The sequence below is a fragment of the Acomys minous genome, assembly GCF_964271855.1.
Source record: "Acomys minous genome assembly, chromosome: 11".
Lineage (NCBI taxonomy): Eukaryota > Metazoa > Chordata > Mammalia > Rodentia > Muridae > Acomys > Acomys minous.
Genome location: NC_140492.1, coordinates 92098086 through 92121794, shown reverse-complemented (window position 1 = coordinate 92121794; position 23709 = coordinate 92098086). Strand labels below are relative to the sequence as shown.

Sequence of the window (23709 nt, the reverse complement as noted above, 5' to 3'; positions counted from 1 at the left end):
TGGAATTGCTGCTCTGCTGAAATCCTGCCTCCTATGCCGGGGGAATGGCTCCCAGGAACTGAGTCCAAAAAGGTCTACTTCTCCTGTTCCCGTTAACCTCTTTTCTCTCCTATCTAGGGTAGGTGGGTTGGAAGGGAGGTATAAGCATTAAAGCACCTCAAATAAACTAGGTTTGGAAAAGGCCGAAGCCTACATACAAGTTTTGGCTTTTAGAAACAATGGCGGTGTAGCACTTCTCTCTCCGTCTCTGACAACATTAACAACTTTACTTCTGATGGACTTAGACACCGGCATGAAATTACCGTGTCATATTATACATGGATGTTCTAGGACAGCAGATGTTCAGTTTTCTACAGAGCCTCCTACATGCCTCAAGCACATCTCTGTGTTCACTGTAATTCTGTAGCCAGCCCCACGCCCACCATGAGGACGGCGGGGGGGGGGGGTCACTTTTCTTTGTTCACTCATTTATTGGCATGAGACCCTGAAGTGCTCAGCTGTGGTAAAAATACAACAACACTCGCATTTTCTCCACTCTAACATCCAGGGCGTTGGAGCCACAGCTCCTTAGATGTGAAGATCTAAGTCTCCTGTCATCTGTTGGGAGCATCACTGATTTCTTCTTCAACTTTCTGTGAGGAACTGACTTGGGATTGACTCTGGCATATCGTAAGAGGCAGCGGGGGGTCATGTTTAGACTTCTTGATTTACTCTCTCACATCTTCACATGCCCACATGCCCTCCTCTTTCTCTGCCCACCCTCCCCCAACCCCTCCCAACCCTCCTCTTTAATGCCAGGCTCAAGCTCAGGGCCTCCTCCATACCAAATGTTTCCTTTCTGTTGATGTGATAAAACACTGACCAAAACACATGCTGGGGGGTGGGGGTGGGGCACAAGGGTTATCTTAGCTGACAGGTCATAATAGACCATCTCTAGGAGGAGCCACCAGGAAGGCAAGGCAGAAGCCTGAAGCGGACGCAGAGAAGAATGCCACCTGCTGGCTTTCTCCCTCCAGCATGCTTAGCTACTATTCTTTATATAAGTCAGGCCTGCCTGCCACAGTAGGCTGGGTCCTCCAATATCAACGAGCAGTTAATCAACTGCCTTCCAGACATGCTCATGGGCCAATCTGATGTAGACAGTTCCCCAGTTGAGGTTCTTTCTTTTCAGGTGATTCTGAGTCATTCCAAGTTGACAGCTGAGGCTGACAATGACACTAAACAAGGTTTATACCCTACTAAGCTGAATCCTTTCTCTGATCCTTTGTTTTAAAAGTGGTAGATAGAAGTACTCCCCTGCCCGCTCTGGCCTCCAAGAGCATTATTCAAAGTTCAATTATTCAAATATTTATTTATTTATTTATTTATTTATTTATTTATTTTCTAATGATAGAACTTTGGCCTCCAAGAGCATTATTCAAAGTTCAATTATTCAAATATTTATTTATTTATTTATTTATTTATTTATTTATTTATTTTCTAATGGTAGAACTTCAGTCCCAAGCAGGTAATTAGATCGTTACGTGGCACAACTGTGAACAGAAGGTGACCTTACCTTACACTGGGCCCAAGGTGAAAACAGTCTTGGGTGGCTTGACCCCATTGAGACCCCACTGATAACCCCACTGAGATAAACATCTGTGGTAGACAACTGAGAGGAACCATATGGAACCAGGATTGAAGACATTGGCCAAGGACTCCTGGCTGGGCTTTTGTATTGAAACAAACAAACAAACAAACAAAAACAAACAAACAAACAACAACAACAACAACAAAAAACCCCAAACATCGATGAGAAGAGAGAACTGAGGAGAGAGAGGTTCTGCCCCTATGGTATGGGGGGGGGGAGGTGTTGGAGGATTCTCTCAATGGTAGAGCACTTGTCAGGTGAAGCCTCATATCGGAAAAAAAATAATAAAATAAGTAAAGAAAAGAAGGAACAAACAAACAAACTTCTGCGATCCCTGATATGATTGAGTTTCTGGATCCAAGTGGCTGCTTGTCATAAGGTGTGGAGCTGCCAACGATGTGAAGGGAGTTGCATGCTCCTACTTCTGTAGAAAAATGACATGCTGTTGCTGCATTATATTGATTGACAGTCAGCTTTGGAGCTGGTCTCATACCCGTGAATGCCTGGGAAAGGCAGCCCCTACATGAGGTGGCCAGTAACTCTCAAAAAACTTAGGGTTCCGTTACTAATAGAAAGAGAGAATGCTATTGGGACATTGGCCAAAATACTGTCATTGGTGGCAATATATTGAGATTTAGACAGGGGTGCACAGCCTGCTGTTGAGCCCAATGCTGCCTTTTGGAAAGCTTCTTGGGTTTCATTCCTGATGGAATTTAATCTCATATATATATATATATATATATATATATATATATATATATATATATATATATATAAAATTTATTTATTTATTTATTTGGTGTGTGGGCACTTGCAGAGTATGTGTGTGGATTCAAGCACATACTTGTATCCTTTTAATTAGAAAACAAAACGATTTAGTCCTGTGTTCTTTTGTCTTCTTTCCGGTGTCACATGAGCTGGGTTTAGAGGCTAGAGAAACAGTTTCTGAGGCACCTATAATCTTCCCCCTGTCGATTTCTTTCGCTCGCCTTTTCCTGCTTCCCTCCCCTTGCCCTCTGCTCTTTCCCCTCCTACCTGCCTCTTCGCTTCCTGTGTTGTCCTGGAATGCCCTCTCCGTTGCCCACTGCTTCCAATTTCACAAGGAACAAGCCAAACAAGGGTGAAAAAGAAGGGGAGGACAAGCGATGACTCAGTAATGTCTCCTTTATGTATTTTTTAAACTTTTATTATTAGTTTTTATTACACAAGTAATACATGTTCATTGTAGAAAAATTAGAAAACACAGAAAAGCAAAAAGAAAAATAATCACCCATAATCCCACTATCCATGGATAACTGCTATTAACATCGTAGTGTATGGCCTTCTAGCTTTCTTATGCATATATATGTACATACATAGATATATTTATATGTGGTTTTTCTTTTTTACAAATATTGTATCATACTATACATACTGTTTTATAACATCTTTTATTCAATATATATTGTCAACGTCATTGTTTATTCCCTGAAAAAATTATACAGATACTACATGCTCATTGTGAAAAAGTCAGAAATCACAGATATGCAGAAAGAAAATACAATTGCTCCAAATCTCACCTCCCAGAGAGAAATGCTGTCATCCTGTAGACAAACATCCCTTCAGACTCTTTAATGCACACACGTGTAGGTATGTTTGCAAGAAGGTGATCCTCTGGAAAGTCTCCCACAACCTCCTTTTCTCTGTTTACCGGCATAGATTGCACATGGCAATAAATACATACGGTGTGCATTCTTAGCTGGCGCACAGTAGCCATTGAAAGGCTATACCTACCATAGTTAACCATGTAATGCAGGCATACTTACAAAAACGTCCTTTCTTGTATGACTTTTAAAATAATGAATAAATGCATCTTAGCTCACTTTTTTTTTGCTTAACATTTAATAATATGATTACATGGAGAGAGAGAGAGAGAGAGAGAGAGAGAGAGAGAGAGAGAGAGAGAGAGAGATGTCACAGCGCACACGTGTGGAGATTAGAGGCCATCCTGCAGGCGGAGCCAGTTCTCCTAGCATGTGAACCCAAGGGACCTAGCTTGGTTGGCAGTTAAGAGCCTTTTCCTGCCGAGCCATCTCACTGGCCCATTGTGAAAATACTAGGCATGAAAAGTACATAGTGCCAAATTATTTTCCAGAGCGGTTGGGTCAATTTATACTCCCGTGGACTGTGAGAGAATGTTTGTATCTCCCCAGAACTTATTCATTCACACGTTTTTCTGAGTGGTTTGTGTCTGTACTTTTCGTCGATAGCTTATTCAAATGTGTTCAGCGCTGTCAGCGGATTATGGTAGTTTATGGGGCATTACTACCTCGAATCCTTACCACACTTTTCTACCAGAGAGTTTGATTCTTTCTCTAAATCACAAAATACTAGTTATGCCATCCAATCGATCCAACAGATACATTTTCAGTATTTGGCACGGCGCTATGTTAGGAGTTGAGAGATCGGTGTTAAGTAAAATGTGTTTGACAGTAGCCTTCTATACGGTTCAACCTAGTGGGGCAAACAGGCAATCATACAAGCAGTAATGGGAAAAGTGCACGTCTTGTAAAGCATGAGGCAGACCTTCCCCAAGTGCTGTGGTTCTTCACGCAGTGGAGGCCTAATCTCTTTTTTGCACGCATTGCAGATATTATTTTCTTTTAATTTGGTTTCTTGTTTACTGTACGGGAGTACATTCTTTAAACTGTACATTCTTTTTAAAAAAGGATATCAGTCCAACTATTTTCTTTATTACTCCTTCCTTTGGTATTATGCTAAGAAAGCCTTTATCCTCCACACTAAAATGACATCTCCACCAATACTGATGACATGTCTTTTTAATTTTTTTAATTCTCGTGTTTTAAAGTTTAAATACTTATTTCCTGTAGAATGGATTAAACTATAGCCCCAGGAGAGGTTAACTGGTTATTCCTACATAACTTACTTAATTATCCAAACATTTCTCAGATTTGAAATGTTGTATAGTGTAGTGTACTCGGCTACTGTGCATCTGGTAGCTAATTGTAGCGATTTACTGTGGGGCTGATGTAGTGTCACCGCGTTTCCTGATTCTACCTACAGTTACTGGAAACGTAAGCATTTTCTGCGGTGATATTCTAGAACAGAAGGAAAACACAGAGATTGTTTAGGCACGGATGTGTGGAGAAGGGATTTAAGATACGGGGTAATTCTTAATTTTTTTTTTCAATCCTGAGACTTTCTCAGTCTGGAAGTCTTAATGGGCTCACTGTTAATCCGGCCCCTTTGGCAGGTTTTCTGAAATAAGTACTTCCTTTGGTCTGTCTGAAGCTCAGCTTCCACTAGGTGGCGGTATTGCCTAAATCTGAGCATCCTAACTTTTCACAAGAGTAGGGAAGAGCACAATGGCAGGGCGGGGCTTGAGAATACCGGAAACCCTCATTAGGGTCCCACTGCTTCTACAGCTTGCTTTGTATCCAATGAATGGCACAAAAGGGCAGTTTGCCGTGGGTCTACGTCTAGAGGTCAGACTTTAAAGTGACACTTTGTCCTGAAGGTTACCTCCAAAAGGGTCTTTGGGCCCAACCCGAACTGATTTAGAGGCCAGAAATGTGGTTTTAAACAATACAGCTGAGTTGGAGTTAGTTCAGATGGTATTTACCTTCTTTATACACGGTGATGTTTTTCAGGTTTCCCGTAAAAAAAAAAATTATAATTTGCAGGAAAAACTAAAATAGAATATAGAAAGTATGGTGATAAAATGAGTGTGTGCCACACAAAAAAGTGTCATCCTTTTCTGTTTTTAGCACAAGGGGTTTGTGTTTTTTCCTACGCCTGTAGATCGGCTGGCATTCTTCTGTTGAGTGCAAAGACAATTTCCCGCAGGGAGTGGAGGCAACAGATCTTCCTCTCATGGAACCACAGCCGAGAAAGTCCTTTCTCAGGAGAGAGGGGCAGGCTCCTACTGGATGCATCACGCATGGCAACCAGGAGCCAACATAGTTATCAGAACTCTGATTTTTAGCGTTGCTCTAGGACCTGCTACTGAAGGAACATCTGTAAATCTTGGAGTGTGTCTATGGGAACCATAAAACCGAGCAAAGGCTGGAAACCAGGCACTGAATAAAAGATAAGGTGGCTGAATCTATTTCCTTAGATATGGAAAGTCTGGCTAGGTATTTAGACAAGTTCCCGTTTCTATGAATAGCTACCATGGCCTTCTCAGACACGGAGGTGAGACCTGAATTTTTTTTTTTTTTAACAGTCTTCAGTTGTACAAAGGACAATTGCACAGAAGGTGTTATTATCACACTGAGCCTAAGGAGAGAGCTAGCACAAATGAACAAAGCTGGAGTGATTTAGGTCAGCCATCAACAAGAGCGTGCGCTGCACACACCGCGGGCTTTTCGGCTAGCACGGTGGCATGGATTGCTAGGAACGGGGCTGACATTTAGGGTTCAGTCCGGTTCAAGTGTGGGAGAGAACAGAGATGGGAGCTGAGAACATGGCAATTTAGAAACAATACTTGTAGATAATACATGAGATAAGCTCGGAGCTTATCTCTTTCGAATGGCCTGCTTTCAGGAGGGAATAGTAAACTTTATTCAAGATGGCAGGCGGGGTGAATTGGGAGTGATTCCTTGCTTTGTAAGGAGTAATCAATCACCCTTGAGTCTTTAAATAACACATCTCTTCCATTGTTTCGTGAACATTGGATTCAGGAAATTAGAGCTTTCTCACATAATTTGTCAAAAGGAATTTCTTTTTACCAAATCCAGTCATATCAGTAACAGTGCATTAGCTACTAGCTTGGTGGAACATAGTTGTAGGGTGCCAAGAATATGGCCGACAGAAACTAGTAGAATTGAACTTCAGGCCAGTGATAGGCTTTGGAGACCTTTTCCATCCCTGAATTCTTTCATCTTTGATACTTAAAGATAGGAGAAAAGTCTGAGTAGTGTGCAATTTCCTTTGTAGATATTAGGTTGAACCATGTGAAATTGCTGTGTGTGTGTGTGTTTTTAAAAAAATAAGTCAAAACAGTCAAATATCAGCCATTTCATAGAATTCAACCAATACAATAGTTTTCCATGCTCTCTCCATCTTCTGTAAAGTGAAAGGCTTTAAAATATTTAGTTTTTAGGCCAGCAATATTACTGTACAAATAAGTGCCCACTCAGGGCTGGGATTGAAGCCACTTGCAGGCAACTAGTCTGTCCCTCTTAAGGTTGAAGACTGTTGCCTCTTGTCTGACTTGGAGATCTTTCAGAGCATGGAAAACAAGGTGAGAAGTGCAAAGGCGCGTCTTCCAACTCATGGGGGATTCCGTCTGGGAAAAGGGTCAGAGGAAGGACAGGAGAAAATGAAGAAGGATTTATAGCATATTACAAGTTTGTGGAAGAAGAGTGCAACAGGGCCATGAGCAGAAAACACAGCATGTGGCTTTCTCTCTTCTAAAATACAGTAGTATTGCTTAGTGTGCCTTGCTCTTGAGATTCTAAGTATGGGACAAGACACAGAGTACGCATTGGAAAAGTCATGTCTGCATAGTCATCTAAAATGAGACAAGCTAAGCTTAACTAAAACAGTTTTTTTTTTCAGTAATAATGTAAAATGTTAAATAGTTTTATGATCTGAGCTAATTCCAGCATGCCCTATAAGATTTAACACTATGCTCGTGTGCGGACTCCATGCTTCAGATTTCAATTCAAACAAAATGTGATTATATTCAGTTTTACATCTGAGGGTAATTGTAATATGTTACTACACCAGTTCTTAACCGAATAACTTCATTTTCCAAGAAGCTCAAAAAGACACCATTGGATTAAAAGAAAGTCAGTTGCCCGTATGCATTGTTCGAAGATAGTAGGATTACTCTGTATTTACAAAATGTGTTTTTCATATATGGTTCTGTTGCATTATAAATTAAGATTTTCTTATGTTGACACTTAGATTCTGACAGAATGGAAGACTAAATGCAAATGAGTGCAGAGAAGGCAACACATGAGGTGGTGTGTGTTTGGTTACATAATTATTTCTAATGATACTCATAGACTGGATTCTTCAACAGTTTAGAGTTTTAAATAGATTTCTATGTTTAGAGACGTCTTTCATATCTGATAAATGGCTAACATGGCGTCAGCAAGAGCTATGGATATACTACTATATGCGAAATATTTTTTTCTGTATAATACATTTTTTAAAAAAACCTTTAAATAATTTAAAAATCATAATTCTTGCATCTGTCATGGCATGGTTCGGAGCAGACATGCACAATGTCAACTTTTTAAAAATCCCTTTTAAAAACAGGCTGTGCCATTTTGAATCTGTTCCTTTTTTTTTTTTTTTTCTCCCTTGATGGCAGCTGCTTTCGAGTGTAAAATCATTTAAAAGGGCAGGGAGAGGCGGATTAAAGTAATAAAGGAAGCATAGAAAACATGGTCAAAACCGTTCTCGGTGTTCTGCTGTGTGGAGGTCTTCGGTTCTGTGGTGTTTTTCAGGTGATCTTGGTGGTGAGTTTCTGAGAGGGAACCACCTAGCTTGAGACAAGACAACACAACCCGAAGAACCTTCTCTTCCGTCTTCTGACCATGGGGTAGGGAGTTAGATTCAGAAGGCTGCTGTCATCTGTGATGGGACAGAATGAGCAAGGCATGAGGCGCAGATAAAACAACCTGCTCTTTATGAAGTGGCTTTAAAAGTCCATCACCTTGCCTATCACATCTTAAACCTCAGCGATGTTAACATCTTGGACCAGATAATACCTTGTTGTTGGAGGCTATCTCAAGCATTGGAGGACTTTGGAGGGCTATCCTCACTCAGCACTGAAAGACTTCAGCAGTGTCCTTGGCCTTCACCCGGTACAACCCCCAAAAAACTCCCGGATTTTTCCACATGTTGCCTAGGACAATATGCTCAAGGCTGACAATCACTGGTTACAATTAAGTTGAAGCTGCTAGAGGCAGCCTTTCTGTTAGGAGAAGTCGCACACACTTTAATAGAAATAATCCCTGTTTGCGTAAGCATGGCTTGTTTTCTAAGCTTGCCTTCCGTGACCTTCATCTGACCTCACTGAACTTCCCCATCCCTATGTGCAATTCAGGTTTACTAGCAAATGATACTTACCTGAAGTGAAGATTAAATGAAAAAAAAAAAAAAAAACAACAACAACTTATGAAAAGCCGTTTGCTCTAGTGGCAGCTGGGTGCCTCACATAGCAGTGCTACTCATTTAAATAGATAATTAGTAATAATTTTCCTTTATATACGATCATTTTTTTTTTTGCTTGTATTCTACTTCCTTTGTGTCTTAGGAAGAAGTTTCAGCTGTTTTCTGTTTGTGTCTTTCCATATATATAAATAATATATATTTATATTATGTATTACATATATAATCACGTATTGTCTTATTTACAGTTTTGTTGCTGTGAAGAGACACCATGACCATGTCAACTCTTATAAAGGAAAGCATTTAATTGGGTCTGGCTTACAGTTTAGAGATTTAGTCCATTCTTATCATGGTAGGAAGCATGGCGGAGTGCAGGCAGGCAGACATGGTGCTGGAGAGGTACTTAAGAGTTTTACATCTGGATTGGCAGTCAGCAGAAACAGAGCGAGACACCGGGCCTGATTTGGGCTTCTGAAACCTCAAAGCCTACCCCATTGACAAACTTCCTCCAACAAGGCCACACCTTCATATAACATATATATGTGTGTGTGTGTGTGTGTGTGTGTGTGTGTGTGTGTGTGTGTGTGTGTGTGTATTCAGGTTAGATTGATAACTATTGAATCAACACCTTTGGGGCCAAAACTTTAGCACGAGAACAAGCAGAAGAAGCCAGTGCACTAACTTGCTTTCTTGAGTCGGGTTCTTAACACCCATCGCAGTTTAAAAGGGAAGTGTATAAGGAGGTCCTGGGAGCACAGAATTGGCCAGCACAATCTCAGAGGCCAGAGGGGCTGCAGAGTCTAAACTGGAAGCCGCCAGCAGCGGCAGAGCTAGTGCACAGTCTTGATGTGACAAATGGATGGTTACCATTGATGACTGAGGGACAGTCAGGTGGCTTTTCAGAATGGGTTCCCCTTTCCCACTTCTAGCCTTAAAGGAGAGAGAGAGAGAGCCTTGGCAGGGCATTATGAGAAGTTAGGTGAAGGCATGATGCCGGGAGGGAGGTACCACATATTAGCAGAAGTGGTTCGTAGTTGAGGCTTGTTTTTGTCCGTTACGGAGCCTAGACATTCAGGACAAAATAAACCCAGGCTTCCCTGTTCCTCTTTTAAAACTGGTTCATCCAGGGAGCAGAATCCCTTCATCTTCCATAAAATCTCCTATGCATGAATTCATCATACTTATTAGCAAATGAGTGCTGTCCAACTGAACTGACAGGGGTTGTGGCACTGGTTCCACTTGTGATGAATTTAATGAACACTGAGAAGCATGTTTAAGCCAAAGGAGCAAACAGACACCCAGTCTGGCACAGTGACTGACTCCATCATGGTCCCCTTTCCTGTGAAGGAAGCACTCCCCTAAAACTCAGATTCTTCAACCGTGGAGAAAAACAGGTCCATTTATATCCTTTTAATTGTGAAAAAAAATAATTTTTAATGATCTGGGCAACTGTATTTTGAAAGCTAAGACTACAACATCTTTCTTCTATATTTAACTTGTTTCAAAAGAGTTAAGACACTGGAGGAAATGCCAGGCCCTGCACATGAGCACTGGCGCCTCTGTGCAGGGGCGTGCTCAGAGGTGAATCATATTTTTAGAACAGGAAAGAATTGTACATAACTCACTTTCGCATCCTTTCTGGGACCCTTATTTTAAACCTACTAAATGGTCATTGAACTTAACCTAACTGGATGAGGCTGTGAAAAGCAGCTCACGATCTCTTTGGATAATGACTGCACTTCTTGAAATTCAAGCTCTCTGGCAATTCAGTGCCTTTTGGGAGCAGTGTCATCAAAACTAGGAAGATATTTATAGATAAGAAAGATCCCTCTCTCGCTTTCTAAGACTTGTAAGATCCATCATTTCAATTCTTACATCTCCTTTTCTTTATCATACATGTTCCCATCACACACGGAAATGTCTACTGTACATCTGTAAAGGAAAGTAAGGATGCACAAACTGTTATCACTGGCTGCTATCATTTTTTTTATGTTAAAAGCACACAGGTGTCACATACAGAGATAAGTTTTTGCCAAGACTCTTGTTAAATCATGACAGTAAATAAAATGTTTTTCCTGTAGAAGGGCCTTTTATCATATTGAAATTCTTCCCATTCACTCTCTTTATAGGTATGTGTGTGTGTGTGTGTGTGTGTGTGTGTGTGTGTGTGTGTGTGTGTGTGTGTGTGTATTTGTGTGTGTATGTGTGTTTCATATAGGGTATACATATATATCTTACATATATGCAGGGTATCTATGCTACATAGATGTGTGTGCAGAAGCATGTTTCACTTGAGATAGATGGGGAAAATGCTGACTTTGAGCAAAGGTCATGTTACCTACTAAGGATGGCTACTGGCTTGGGGCATCTTTGATGTGCATTTGTCACACCTTTGTGTAGACCAGAGCTTTTCTGATCATCACCTTAGGCTGAGGTGAAACAAGAGCTTGAAAATCCTTGGCACAAATCCGGAATAGCTTTCTACAGCTTAGGAAGACTACACCTGTAGTAAGTTCTCAACTTCATCACGCAGCAAAGACGTCCAGAATGGTTTGAGGCTGACTCAAATCCAGGTAAAGATGCCGTACACCATGGACTGAAATCCTGCCTCTGAGGTTTGAAGGGCCACTGAAAGAATGTGAACAGAATGGAACATTGCCCGACTCATTTTAAATCCTTTGCACAAATCCAGTTGAGCTGCTTAGGAAGTTGTTGGGTTCTACTGTAAATGCATGCTTGAATGTGGCTTACTAAGACTTCTATAAATATTTTTTTTCTCCAAAGTGGACAATTACACAAAACCATAACTAAAGACAGCTTGAAAAATGAAAAGGGGGAAAAGAAATGGAGAAAGAAGAGGAGAGGACAAAGTGAAGGAACTTTAACTATCAGTAAGTCAAGGGCCCTGGGATCTCTTAAGAAACAGCGACGCTGTTTCTCCATTACTTGACTTCCTTTTGCTAATATTCATTATGTAGATGATATTTTGATAAGAAAACAGGGACATAAAACTGAGACGTTTTCGCACAATAATCTGAGTTTAGAGCTGTATTCTGATACATAACCAAGAGAAATGGCCAGAGAGGAACCGTAGTTGTCTTTGTAGAAACTCTTCTATTCAAATATATAATAATTATATAACAATTTTATAATATAAAATTTAATATATAATAATATATATCACATATAACAAGATAGAGAGAGTGAGAGAGAACACATCTTTAGAGGACCCACTGGGTCTCAAACACTAGCTGTATTAACATTATTTGAATGCTTTGATTGTAGAAACTATTGACTTCACACACACACACACACACGTGCACACACACACACATACACACACACACACACGTGCACACACACACACACACACACACACACACACACACACACACACAGTTTCTTGATCAGTAGATGTGATGTGGAGTCAGGAGAGCAGCATTTCTTTAAAGTTCCTAAAGGTCCTGATGTTGCAAGCTGTAAGAGCAGATCTTGAGAACCACTAAATTAACTAAGTTTAAGCGATACTTAATTCGGTTACCAACTTGATGGGATGTAGAATCATCAAGACAACAGATCTCCAGATACATCAGTGAGGGATTATGTAGATGTGATTAGTTCGGTGGGAAGAGCTACACTAAAGGTGGACAGTGGTCCTCCATGCGGTCCTGGACTGAATGAGCTCGCAGAGACTGAACCACCAACCAAAGAACATGCATGGGACAACCCTACACATGGCTACACATATGTAGTAGGTGCGCAGCTTGGTCTTCATGTGGGTCCCCCAAACAATTGGAGTATGGTCTACCTCTGATTTATTGCCTACCTTTGGATCCCTTTCTCCTAGCTGGGCTACAGCAGCCTCTGATGCTTAAAAGGCACCTAAATGGGCCCAACTCTCTCACTCTCCTGCCTTTACATGTGCTTTCCTCCCCCAAAGCTCTTTGCCATGAGGGACTGTAGGACTGTATCTCTTGGAACTGTAAGCCGAAATAAACCCTTCCCCCCTTTTTAAAACTCATTTTTTTTTTTGAGACAGGGTTTCTCTCTGTAGCCTTGGCTGTCCTGGATTCACTTTTGTAGACCAGGCTGGCCTCGAACTCATAGGGATCTGCCTGTCTCTGCCTCCCCGATTGCTGGGATTAAAGGCATGAGCCACCTGATAGGCTGTGGTCATATGGTGGGGGAGGAGGTCCCCTTCTGTCATAGGTCTACTGGAGGGGAATAGGGCAGAAGAGGGATGGAGAGTGGGAATGAGAAGATACAATTGAAGGGATAACAATGGGGATCCAATCTGAATAAATTATAATAAATTAATTTTATTTTAAAAGGCGTGTGTGCCACCATGCCCGGCAAACCCCTCCTTCTTTAAGTTGCTTTTGCCAGGCATTTTTCTGCCATTAATTAATTAATGTATTGACTTTATAGCTTTTTCTTCTTTCTCTCTTCCCACTCCCTCCTTCACATCTCCCTTCCCCCACCTCCTCAACTTCTACCCTTTTCTCCTCAGAGACTGGGAGGCCTCTCACAGATACCAACCCTTTTTGGCATATCGTTACAGTAGGAATAGGACATCTTCTTTTATTGGCCCTAGACGCAGTAGCCCAGCTAGGAGAAAGGGATCCAAAGGTAGGCAATAAATCAGAGGTAGACCGTACTCCAATTGTTTGGGGGACCCACATGAAGACCAAGCTGCACACCTACTACATATGTGTAGGGAGCCTAGGGTTGTCCCATGCGTGTTCTTTGGTTGGTGGTTCAGTCTCTGTGAGCTCCCATGGGCCCAGGTTAGTTGCCTCTGTAGGTTTTCTTGTGGTGTCCTTGACCTCTCTGGCTCTTTCAATCCTTCTTCCCCCTCCTCTACTAGTTTCCCTGAGCTCCACTTAAAGTTTGGCTGTGAGTCTCTGTTTCTGACAGCTCCTGGGTGAAGCCTCTCTGATGACAGTTATGCTAGGCTCCTGTCTGCAAGTATAGCAGAATATCATTAATAGTGTCAAGGGTTGGCTTTCTCTCATGGCATGGGTCTCAAGTTGGGCCAGTCATAGGTTGGCCATTCCCTCAATTTCTGTTCCATCTTTATCCCTGCACCTCTTGTAGGCAGGACAAATTTTGTGTTGAAGGTGTTTGTTTGTTTGTTTGGTGTTTTTTGGGGTGGGGTGGGGTGGGGTGGGGTGGGGGGGTGGGGGGTTGGTGTTTGCATCCCTCCATTGGAAGTCTTGCCTAATTACAGGAGGTGGCTGTTACAGGTTCTATATTCCCTGTCTCTAGGAGTCTTATCTAGGGTCACCCTCATAGATTCCTCAGAATTTCCCTTGTCCTAGGTTTCTGGCTCATCCCAGAGATGTCCCCTCTTCTAAACCAATTTTGATTATTTCTCCCAGTTCTCTTTCCCACCTTTTTCCCTGTACTTGATCCCTCCTGTTCTCCTCCCCAACTCTTCTCCCAGCAGCTCCCTCCCTCTATACGCAACTGAAGTCTATTTTATTTCCCCTTCTTAGTGGAATACAAGCATTCTCCTTTGGGCCTTCCTTGCTACTTAGCTTCTTTGGGTCTGTGGATTGTAGCATGGTTATCCTGTACTTTATGGCTAATACCCATTTATAAGTGAGTACATATCATGTATGTCTTTCTGGGTCTGGGTTACTTCATTCAGGATGGTCTTTTTAAGGTCCATCCATGTGCCTGCAAATTTTATGATGTCTTTGTTTTTAATAGCTGAATAGTATCCATTGTGTATATGTGCCACATTTTCTTTACCCATTCTTCAGTTGAGGGACATCTAGGTTGTTTCCAATTTCTGACTATTATCAATAAGGCTGCTATTAACATACTTGAGCAAGTGTCCTTGTTGTATGGTGGAGCATCTTTCAGGTATATACCCAGGAGTGGTATAGCTGGGTCTTGAGGTAGAACTACTTCCAATTTTCTGAGAAATGCCAAATTGATTTCCAGTGTGATTGCACAAATTTGCACTCCCACCAGCTATGGAGGAATATTCTGCTTGCTCCACATCCTCGCCAGCATGTGCTGTCACTTGAGTTTTTGACCTTAGCCATTCTGACAGGTGTAAGATGGAGTATCTGAGTCATTTTGATTTGCGTTTTTCTGATGACTAAGGTCCCTTGAGCATTTCCTTAAGTGCCTCTCAGCCCTTAGAGATTTCCTCTGTTAAGAATGAGGGGCCTTGGGGCTGGAGAGATGGCTCAGCGGTTAAGAGTACTGACTGCTCTTCCAGAGGTCATGAGTTCAATTCCCAGCAACCGCATGGTGGCTCACAACCATCCACAATGAGATCTGGTGCCTGCAGTACATGCAGGCACAATACTGTATACATAATAAATAAATAAATATTAAAAAAAATACTTAAAAAAAAAGAATGAGGAGCCTGGTTAAATAAGTCTAACTGACTTCATGACAGCCTTCATTTTCTTACTGAGCCAGCCTAGGCCCATGTTTCTGTTTCTCAGAAATAGAGACTTCAGTTACAGGAAAACAAAACAAAACAAAACAAAACCAACCCACAGAAAAAGGGCAACCAATCAGAAGTGGCCAAGACATCTGGCCAGAGGAGATAAGGTGGTTGTTCAACTGCTGGTTTAAGCGGCCCCTAACTCATGACTAACTCCTGACTTGGTACCAGACAATCCCCAATGCACCCATACTTTTGCTTTGAGTTTACATCAATGGAAATAAAGATGACCTAACTATATCTGGAATTCCCCTAACTGGCTTTAAAAGAGCTTGCGAGCTCACCTCATTGTTACCATTCTGCCTGAGCGGTAATCCTTGCATGCTAGACTTCTGCAGAAATAATTGCTCTTTGCTGGTGCATACTATCAGAGTCTAGGGTGTTTCCTTCTGTGAGTTTCAGACCCTGACAGGAACTCTTTGTTTAGTATCTTATTTTTTAATTGGGCTATTTGGTTTGTTGGTGTTTACTTTTTGAGTTTTTTATATTTTGGATATTAGTCCTTTATCGCATGTACTTGGTGAAGATTTTTTCCTAGTCTGAAGGCTGTCATTTTGTTCTGTTGACAGTATCATCTGCCTTACAGAAGCTTTTCAGTTTCATGAGGCCTCGTTTATTAATTGTTGCTCTTAGTGCCCACTGGTGTTCTGTGCAGGAAGTTGTCTCCTGTACCAATGTGTTCAAGGCTGATGTCCACTTTCTTTTCTATTAAATTTAGTGTGTTCAGTTTTACGTTGAAGTCTTTGATCCACTAGGACTAAAATTTTGTGCAGGGTGATGCATATGGATCTATTTGCATTTTTTTACATGTATAATCCAGTTAGACCAGCACCATTTTTTGAAGACGCTATCTCTTTTTTCCATTGTATGGTTTTGGCTTCTTGTCAAAAATCAAGTGTCCATGGGTGTGTGAGCTTATTTCTGCATCTACAATTCAATTCCATTGACCAACCTGTCTGTTTTTATGCCTAACTGACTCTATGTGGTTTTTATTACTATAGTTCTGTAGTATAGCTTGAAACCAGGCATGGTGATGCCTCCTGAAGTTTTCTTTCTTTCTTTCTTTCTTTCTTTCTTTCTTTTCTTTTTTTAAAAATAGGATTGTCTTAGCTATCCTTGTCAGGTGCTTTTAGTGCCTGACTAATTTAGTGCTAACTAATTCACTCTGTGTTGGGTAGTGAGGGTGATACCAAGGTGGGTTTTAAAAGAAACATGGACCCTGACCTCAAGAGACTTTTCTTTTCTAAGTGTGAGACCACATTTACAAAAGCATGAGAAAGATCCAAATATAGCGCCTTGAGAGTTCCTGAGAAGAGGGCCAAAGATGTCACTCCCACTTAAAGAAGAACACCATCCTTGGAAGACTCATATAGGCCCCGGCGACCATTCTTTGCCACAAGGGATGATGAGAAGAATTTAATGTTTGTGGAAGGAGGAGGCACCCTGAATGAAGGGGACAGTGTGAACACAGACATAAAGGCACAAGTCTAGTCAGGGTGGACTGAAACATTTCTGAAGAGGGTGACAGTACAAGCAGAAACGACTTAAAATTACCTATGTAGGCCCACACAGCCTCTTGCTTCTCTTTGCCTTTTACATAGGCTTCCCTTCCCCCCCCAGCCTTCCCTCCTTGCTTGGTTGGTAATCTCCCTCTTTGAGATTAGCTTCAACTACTTATTTACGGGCACTTTCGGATTGCTCCATGCTCTTGCCTTCCTTCCTGGCCTTCCCTCCTATAAACAACAGCCTGGGTAGATTAATTGCCTCTAATCCCATCTTCTCACCACTGCTGAAAATAACTGTTTATGAAAATCTCCACCATTGAGTGGAGAGTGGGGTCTGACTTTCACACGACCTCTGGTGCCTCATATTTGACCATGTCCCCTGGATGGGGAGACCTAGTGGCACTCAGAGGAAGGAGAGCAGGCTACCAAGAAGAGACCTGATACCCTATGAGCATATACATGGGGAGGAGGCCCCCCTCAGTCACAGTCATAGGGGAGGGGAGTAAGGGGAAAATGGGAGGGAGGGAGGAATGGGAGGATACAAGGGATGGAACAACCATTGAGATGTAATATGAATAAATTAATAAAAATGTAAATTAAAAAAGAGAAATGAAAAAAAAAAAAAGGAAAATCTTCATGTATTTATCCTTGCTGCCCCAGCTCTCTCTATCTCCCACTCACTCAGCCCTCCTCAGCCAGGCTTTCCTGTCCCAAATTCCAGGCCAGCTGCTTTTGCCATCGGCACCAGTGCCTACCTTCCCACCCACCAAAATCCTCTGGCTCCTGCGGTTTTATTCCGAGTAGTCACCCCACACGCGATCAACCATTCCTTCCTTGCCAAAACGTTTTTGATTCACTTTGCGATGCTCTTTGGCTTTTCTTCTTCGGATTCCTCTATGAACTGTTCTTTCCTTTCAAGCATCCTCTTGGCACATTTCCCATGGGCAATCTCCGCTCTGTGCCGGGCTCTGATGACCACCATTCTGAAGACACTCAGATCTGCTTCCAGTCTCCTTGGATCAGGTCTTCCCTCAATGCTACTAGCCCTTGACTATTACCCTCAGGGTTCCTCCGTGTAATGTAAAGGCAAAATTAATGCCATATTTTACATGTAATGTATATTCTACAATTAATGCCATGGTCCATGAGAAGTTGTCCTTCAGGTGACTTCTCTACTTCCTGTGTTCGTTCGGGGAAAGACCACCCACTGCCATAAACTAAACCTGCCAGCACTCTCCAGAAACTCCATTGGAACAATTAGATACAATTAATGCCCAATGATCCTCTGAGATAAAACAACTTCTCTGGAGATTCAGTCTCCTGGATCCAACCTGCCTGAAGGTTGACAATCCTGAGACTCACAACTTTCCCTTGAGATCCAGCCTCCACCCAACCTGCCTGAAGGTCAACTTCCCTGTGACGCCAACCCTTAATTACATTTTTTTTTTCTTATAAACCCATTACCCTTGAGCTCCAGAATCACTCTCCTATCCTGCTGCTTCAAGAAGGATTGTGCTCAGAAGCTCTGAGCCTGTAATACAGGACCCTGGGTATATTGCATTGGTATCGAGTCCTGGTGGTCTTTTTTTTTCGGGGGGGGGGGTCTCATGATCTGGGTAATCTTGGCATGAAAGTCTAACACCGTAGGCATGCTCTACCTTGAGGCCTCTTGCTTTTTTTCTCTTAATTTCAATGACAGATACAATTATTCACTCTGCTAGCCAACACTGAGCCCAGATTCACTCTTTCCCAGATTCTGCTCTTTCCCTCATGAATCATATCTGACCTGCCATATCTCCCTCCCTAGTGGCCTGGCCTTACGGAATACCCGAAGCGCATCTCATCTGGAATACACCTCTCGGCCTTGTAACGGAATCCCATTTTAGAGCAGATTCGGTTCCTATGGATTCTAATGCAGGCCCTCGACAACTGGATTCCACGCATGAGCAAAGATACCGACATCTCACAGACCTCAGTAAGTCGGAATTGCAGCAAAGGTGAAACTGTCTTTCAGGCTCAGTCTGTTTCTGCTGCTTTGTTCTGTTTCATAACGGCACACACGGTTAGAAGATGCTGCGCTTCACTTTCCAATCTCCTCGGGGCCTTTGTCGGTAACCTTGCGGGGCTCTCCACAGGTAGTTCCATTTGTAATCCATTTGACACAGCAAGCTGATCGTAATTAATGAAGCTCCCCGCTGCACCACCAATGACCCAGAATGGAGGACAGGAGGGCCGCTGAAGCAGGGGGAAGGAACAGCAGGCCGAGAGCCAGGAGACCTGGATATTGCCTGCGGCCCACTATGGAGGAACAACTTAACAAGCACTGTCCTCTGTGTACCTGCGTCTCCATGTTGGATACCGACAGAGACGGCAATGTCTAAAACGTAGGCCTCTTGGGGACTATTTAAATCCCTGCCCTTGGCCGCTCTGCTTTCCTTCCCACTGAAAATCAACGTCAAGTATATATATATATATATATATATATATATATATATATATATATATATATATATATATATATATATTTTTTTTTTTTTTTTTTTGCGTAGGGAGTGGGAGAGATTCAAGCCTTGAAATGAACCCAGGACCCACTTCCAAGTGGAGAACTAAAGTAGAGCCTGGAGAAGAAGAGAGTCTGAGCTGGCAGGGGTTCCCGTGGTCAACAGGCCAAACACAAGAAGCCAGGCCCGTGAGTGAGTGACATGTCCCGCCTTTTTCTGTTTCCAACACACATGCAAACGGAAGAAAAACAGAAAGGAAATAAGGCAGAAGAGAAGCAGATGGCTTTCTATAACGGTTTCCAAGCGGCTCGAAGAATCAGGGTTTGAGAGCAAGGTTCTACACGAGGAAGAACAGAAGCATTTCCCTACGCTTCGCTCTGTTTCCTGCACACCTTACCTCAGGACCCGCGCAACACACGGATTGCCAGCATGGGGAGTCCTGCAGGTCATCTCAGTCTACGCAGTCAGGGAAGAATCTGAATGATCTCTGAAGTGAACTGAATGGCACTGCCATCTGTGTCAATCAAAGAGTGTCCCAGCTGACTGGTTTTCCTTCCCTCGGGGCCTGCCACCCTCCCTTCCTCTCTCCTCGCTCCCCTCTACCCACTTGACAGCGCAGTGACAGCAAGCTGTGAGTGGAGGCCAAGCTGCTAAGTGTTTGCACTTCTCCACAAAATGAGACGGCTGGATTTTCAAAAACCCTCTGCCTCTACTTTTCTTTTTATTGTTAGAATATGTCTGAATCACCTCCCGAAAAAATCTTTGCACTTTTATTTTCCAGATGGGGTCGTAATTTAAAACCTGGGATTATTTACTTGGGTTAATTTAGTCCCTTTTATGTTTTCACTAATAGTACCAACACTTACTGTTGATGTTTTTTTTTTAATTTTACAACTACATTTTAATGTCCAGTAATTTTTCTGTTAACAAAATAGAAAAATATTTATTTCTATTATACCTTCTATGATTTTGAAAATTACCTAATTAAAGTGAAATTTCTGTTTTTCTGGCAACACAGTTCCAAAGTGGCCGCATGGACTAGTACTAGACGGAGAAGGAAGTTTTAAGATGGGTTCACTTAAAATGTGAATTTCACGGCGTTCACAAAATTCTGACATGGCACCCTGGGAAGCTGGATCCCTGTCTCAGTAAGATGGCAGGGTAGTGTCCGGAGGAGAGATCGCCAAACCTATTGGTCCTAACATGTGCTCCGAATTTCAAATCCCAGAGGCCTGGTCTCTGTTCTAGCATGCAGGACCTGCTTCGACATGAACATGGCGCATGGTCTTTGCAGGCTGACTTCTTCTTGTGGCTGGCTTGGAGTTCTGAGCGAGGCCACGTGGACTAGCTGCTGCATGATTAACAACAGTGTCCGCAAACACAACAGCGAAGCGGCCCTGGGTTCGTTTCAGGACTTTATTATAATCTCTCCCACTTCCTACGCAACAAACGTTCAGGTGAAGTGGATTTTCAGCTGATATGCTGTTTGTAAGGTTGATGCTAGGCATACTGTGTACTCTGTCCTTAATCCTTAAGCCACCATCTGCAGTAAGGGAAATGGTCTCCCCTCTCTCAGGGACAAGGCATCTGACATTTCCAGAAATCAAACATCTGGCTCCAGGTCACATGGTTAGACAATGGCAGAGGCAGAATCGGAGCCCTTGGCTGGCTATAATTGAGGTACCCCACCCTAAACCCATACTTAACTCCCAGCAGCCGCCGGTATGTGTGCGCTCAGAAAGATTTCCTATGGTTACACACCGACTTTCTTCCAGGACTCTGCAGCACACGGACTGTGCTCCCCTCTTCCTCCCGTTCAGACCCTGGCCTCCTGCACAGTGCAGCCTCTGTGCCCTCCCAGCCTTTGTCTGGTGTTCTTGCCTGTTTCCACCTCTCCACCTTCTGCTGATAATGCTCTCTGAGCCAAGAGGCACTTCAGCTCCGCTGCCAAGTCCTCCTCCTCCTCCTCCTCCTCCTCCTCTTCCCACGGCTTTACTTGCTCCCAGGCAAACAGTGTACTGTCCTCCCTCCCGCACAGGCTCTGTTCAGTGGAAACAGGAGAGTTTTTTTTTCTTGCCTCTAAAGGGTCTTTTCTACCCTCTTGGTGCCACTTTCTGAAGCTAATGTTTCACTCATGGCTGATCTAGTTAAGTCTGCTTCATGTAAAGCGTTTAATATTTACTTTTGTGCACATCTTCAGTCCCACAGTCCTGAAAACCCTGTGCTCTAGGCTCCGGATACAGGGGGATCTAATGGTTCGTATAACTCAGGACCAGCCCCTCATTCTGGGAATATCCCTTTGCATGTGTGTGGCCTGCATCCTCTGGAGACTGGCTTCCTGAGTCCAAATCCACACACAGCCCAGTCATTCTAATACAGTCTGAAATGACTTTGGAAAAAATGAACTAAACCTCATGTCTCAGTTCCCCGTAAATTAGGAAAACTATAATAGAATCTTCCTAAATAACTGTTAGGTTTTTAATAGGGGACTGGGGATTTAGCTCAGTGCTAGACTGCTTGCATAACATGTAAGGCCTTGGCTTTGACCCCTAATATGTGAGAAAAGGAAGAAAGAAAAGAAAGAAAGAAAGAAAGAAGAAAGGAAGAAAGAAAGAAATAAAGAAAATAATTGTATAAGCAAACATAGCTAATATATATGTAATACTTAGGATAGTGACACACTGTATGTTCTTAATATATGCTAATTCTTCCTATTTTTTTTGTTTTTTTATTCTTCCTATTATTGTTTTTATATAATTAAACATATAAACGGAGGGAAATTAAACATGTAAAGGATCATGTTAGGATCAGTAGGTTTGGCAGTCTCCTACAGACACTGAATCATATGTTCAGTTTCCCGGGAGGCCCTGTCTGAATTCTGTGAATGGCATGACGTCGGTACTTTAAGTGAACCCATCTCAACCACCGAACTTTCTCTCCTAGTCCATAAACCTTGTGCAGACAAGAGCCCACACTCTTGGTCCTCCCGTGGAGACACGTCTGGTGTGGTGCTTTCTGCGACACGTGACATGTCTGGCAGGGCTGTGCGCATCCTTGTCAGGTCAATGGATTTCTGCCTCCATCATGGGGGACTCACTCACTGAGACAACAGCCTCCTTCCGTTCTAAGAAAGAGAAACGCTCAACGCTTCCCTCTCTTTGTGGGAAACCCTTGCGCTACCTTGCCATGAGGCAACCTCTAAGTTCATCGTGTTAAAAAAACAACCTTTTGCCTCAAAAAGAAATTGCAGGACTCACCTTGGTTTTTCAGTGGTAAAGGCATCGTTTCCCTGAGTTTGCTTAGAAGGTTTTTCATTTCTCGCATGTCTCTGTAAAGTCGACAAAAAGAGAGAAAACTTAGCTGTACGCTTTCCAAGGGAAGCGTCAAACGGTGCGTTGTATGGGATGGATGGGTGAAGGGCGGGGCTGCACATCCAACTGTACCAGTTATAGTTTCTAACAGACACGTACTGAATTTACTTTGCTTTTACAAGAAAGGATATCTGAGACAGGGACTCAGCCCCAGCCCTCGGCATCCCTGCCGTTAGTTCGACCTGGATGAATTCATTGGAGAGCCTTTGTAATGAGGACGGTACTGTGGAGGTACAGGGAGAGGCCAAGGGCACACAACTGGAACAGTGAGCTCCTGGGGAAAGCCCGGCTTGGGATGTATCATGGAGGTTACGCTCAGACGGCTGTGTTTCTTTGCAGATTCCTTGCTGTTTTAAGTCTCCTCTTGCCATGAGCAATGAACGAAAGCAGAGCAAAAAATTATTATTGATATCTTGTTGTTGTTGTTGTTGTTTGGTACTAGGCATCAAACGCGAATGCCAGGGAGGCGCTCCATCAGTAAACTGCATTCATAGCTCTTGTTTCTTTCAGAGAAAGTCTCAGAGGATGGCCTCAAATTTCTGGCTCTCCTGCTTCTGCCTCCTGAGTTCTGGGATGGGCTTGTCCCATCAGGCTTGACAAGGGTTACATTCTCCGAGGCCTCCAGAAAAGAGCTCTTCATAATAGAGACACTCAAAGAGAAGCCATCGGGGACCACTGAATACCTCAAGTCAATTCCCGGGACCCACATGCTAGAGAAAGAAAATTAACTCCTGAAACTTGTCTTCTGGCCTGCCTATGTGCACTTGTACACCCCGCCCCCCGCGACACACCTCCCTACACCTAAGTGCACATAAGTAAGTAAATAGGTAGATAAATAATTTTCTTTAAAAAATGTTGGGGGAGGGGAGAAAATTCTAACATTGAACTAAAGCTGGATGCAGAAGCGTGGATTTATAGGTATTCATGAGGCAGAGGCAGGAGGATCAAAAGCTCACGGCTACAGGGGTTCAAGACCAGCCTGAGCAACTTAGCAAGACCCTGTCTCAAAACAAAAAATTAAATTAAAAAAAAAGGAAGGGAGTGGGGTACTGAATACATGACTCACTGTTGGAGGATTCAGTTAGTATGTATGGGCTATAAGTTT

The 23709-nt window shown here is 42.7% G+C and overlaps 1 protein-coding gene across 2 annotated transcripts in view; it reads right to left on the bottom strand.

Moving 5' to 3' along the window:
• Positions 1 to 2787: 2787 nt before the first annotated feature.
• RGS7BP (regulator of G protein signaling 7 binding protein) overlaps positions 2788 to 23709 on the bottom strand; it is a gene marked incomplete at its 3' end in the record, with an annotated part of 101434 nt that continues 80512 nt past the window's right edge. Inside the window, exons 5-6 of one of the 2 annotated variants that reach the window (XM_084802029.1) lie at positions 22491 to 22561; positions 2788 to 8218 (exon numbers count right to left, since the gene is read on the bottom strand). In XM_084802029.1, coding sequence (XP_084658155.1) covers positions 8127 to 8218; positions 22491 to 22561 — 163 coding nt within the window. Of the gene's footprint in view, positions 8219 to 22486; positions 22562 to 23709 lie in introns of those variants that run through there. The other variant, XM_084802030.1, reaches the window with a different exon arrangement.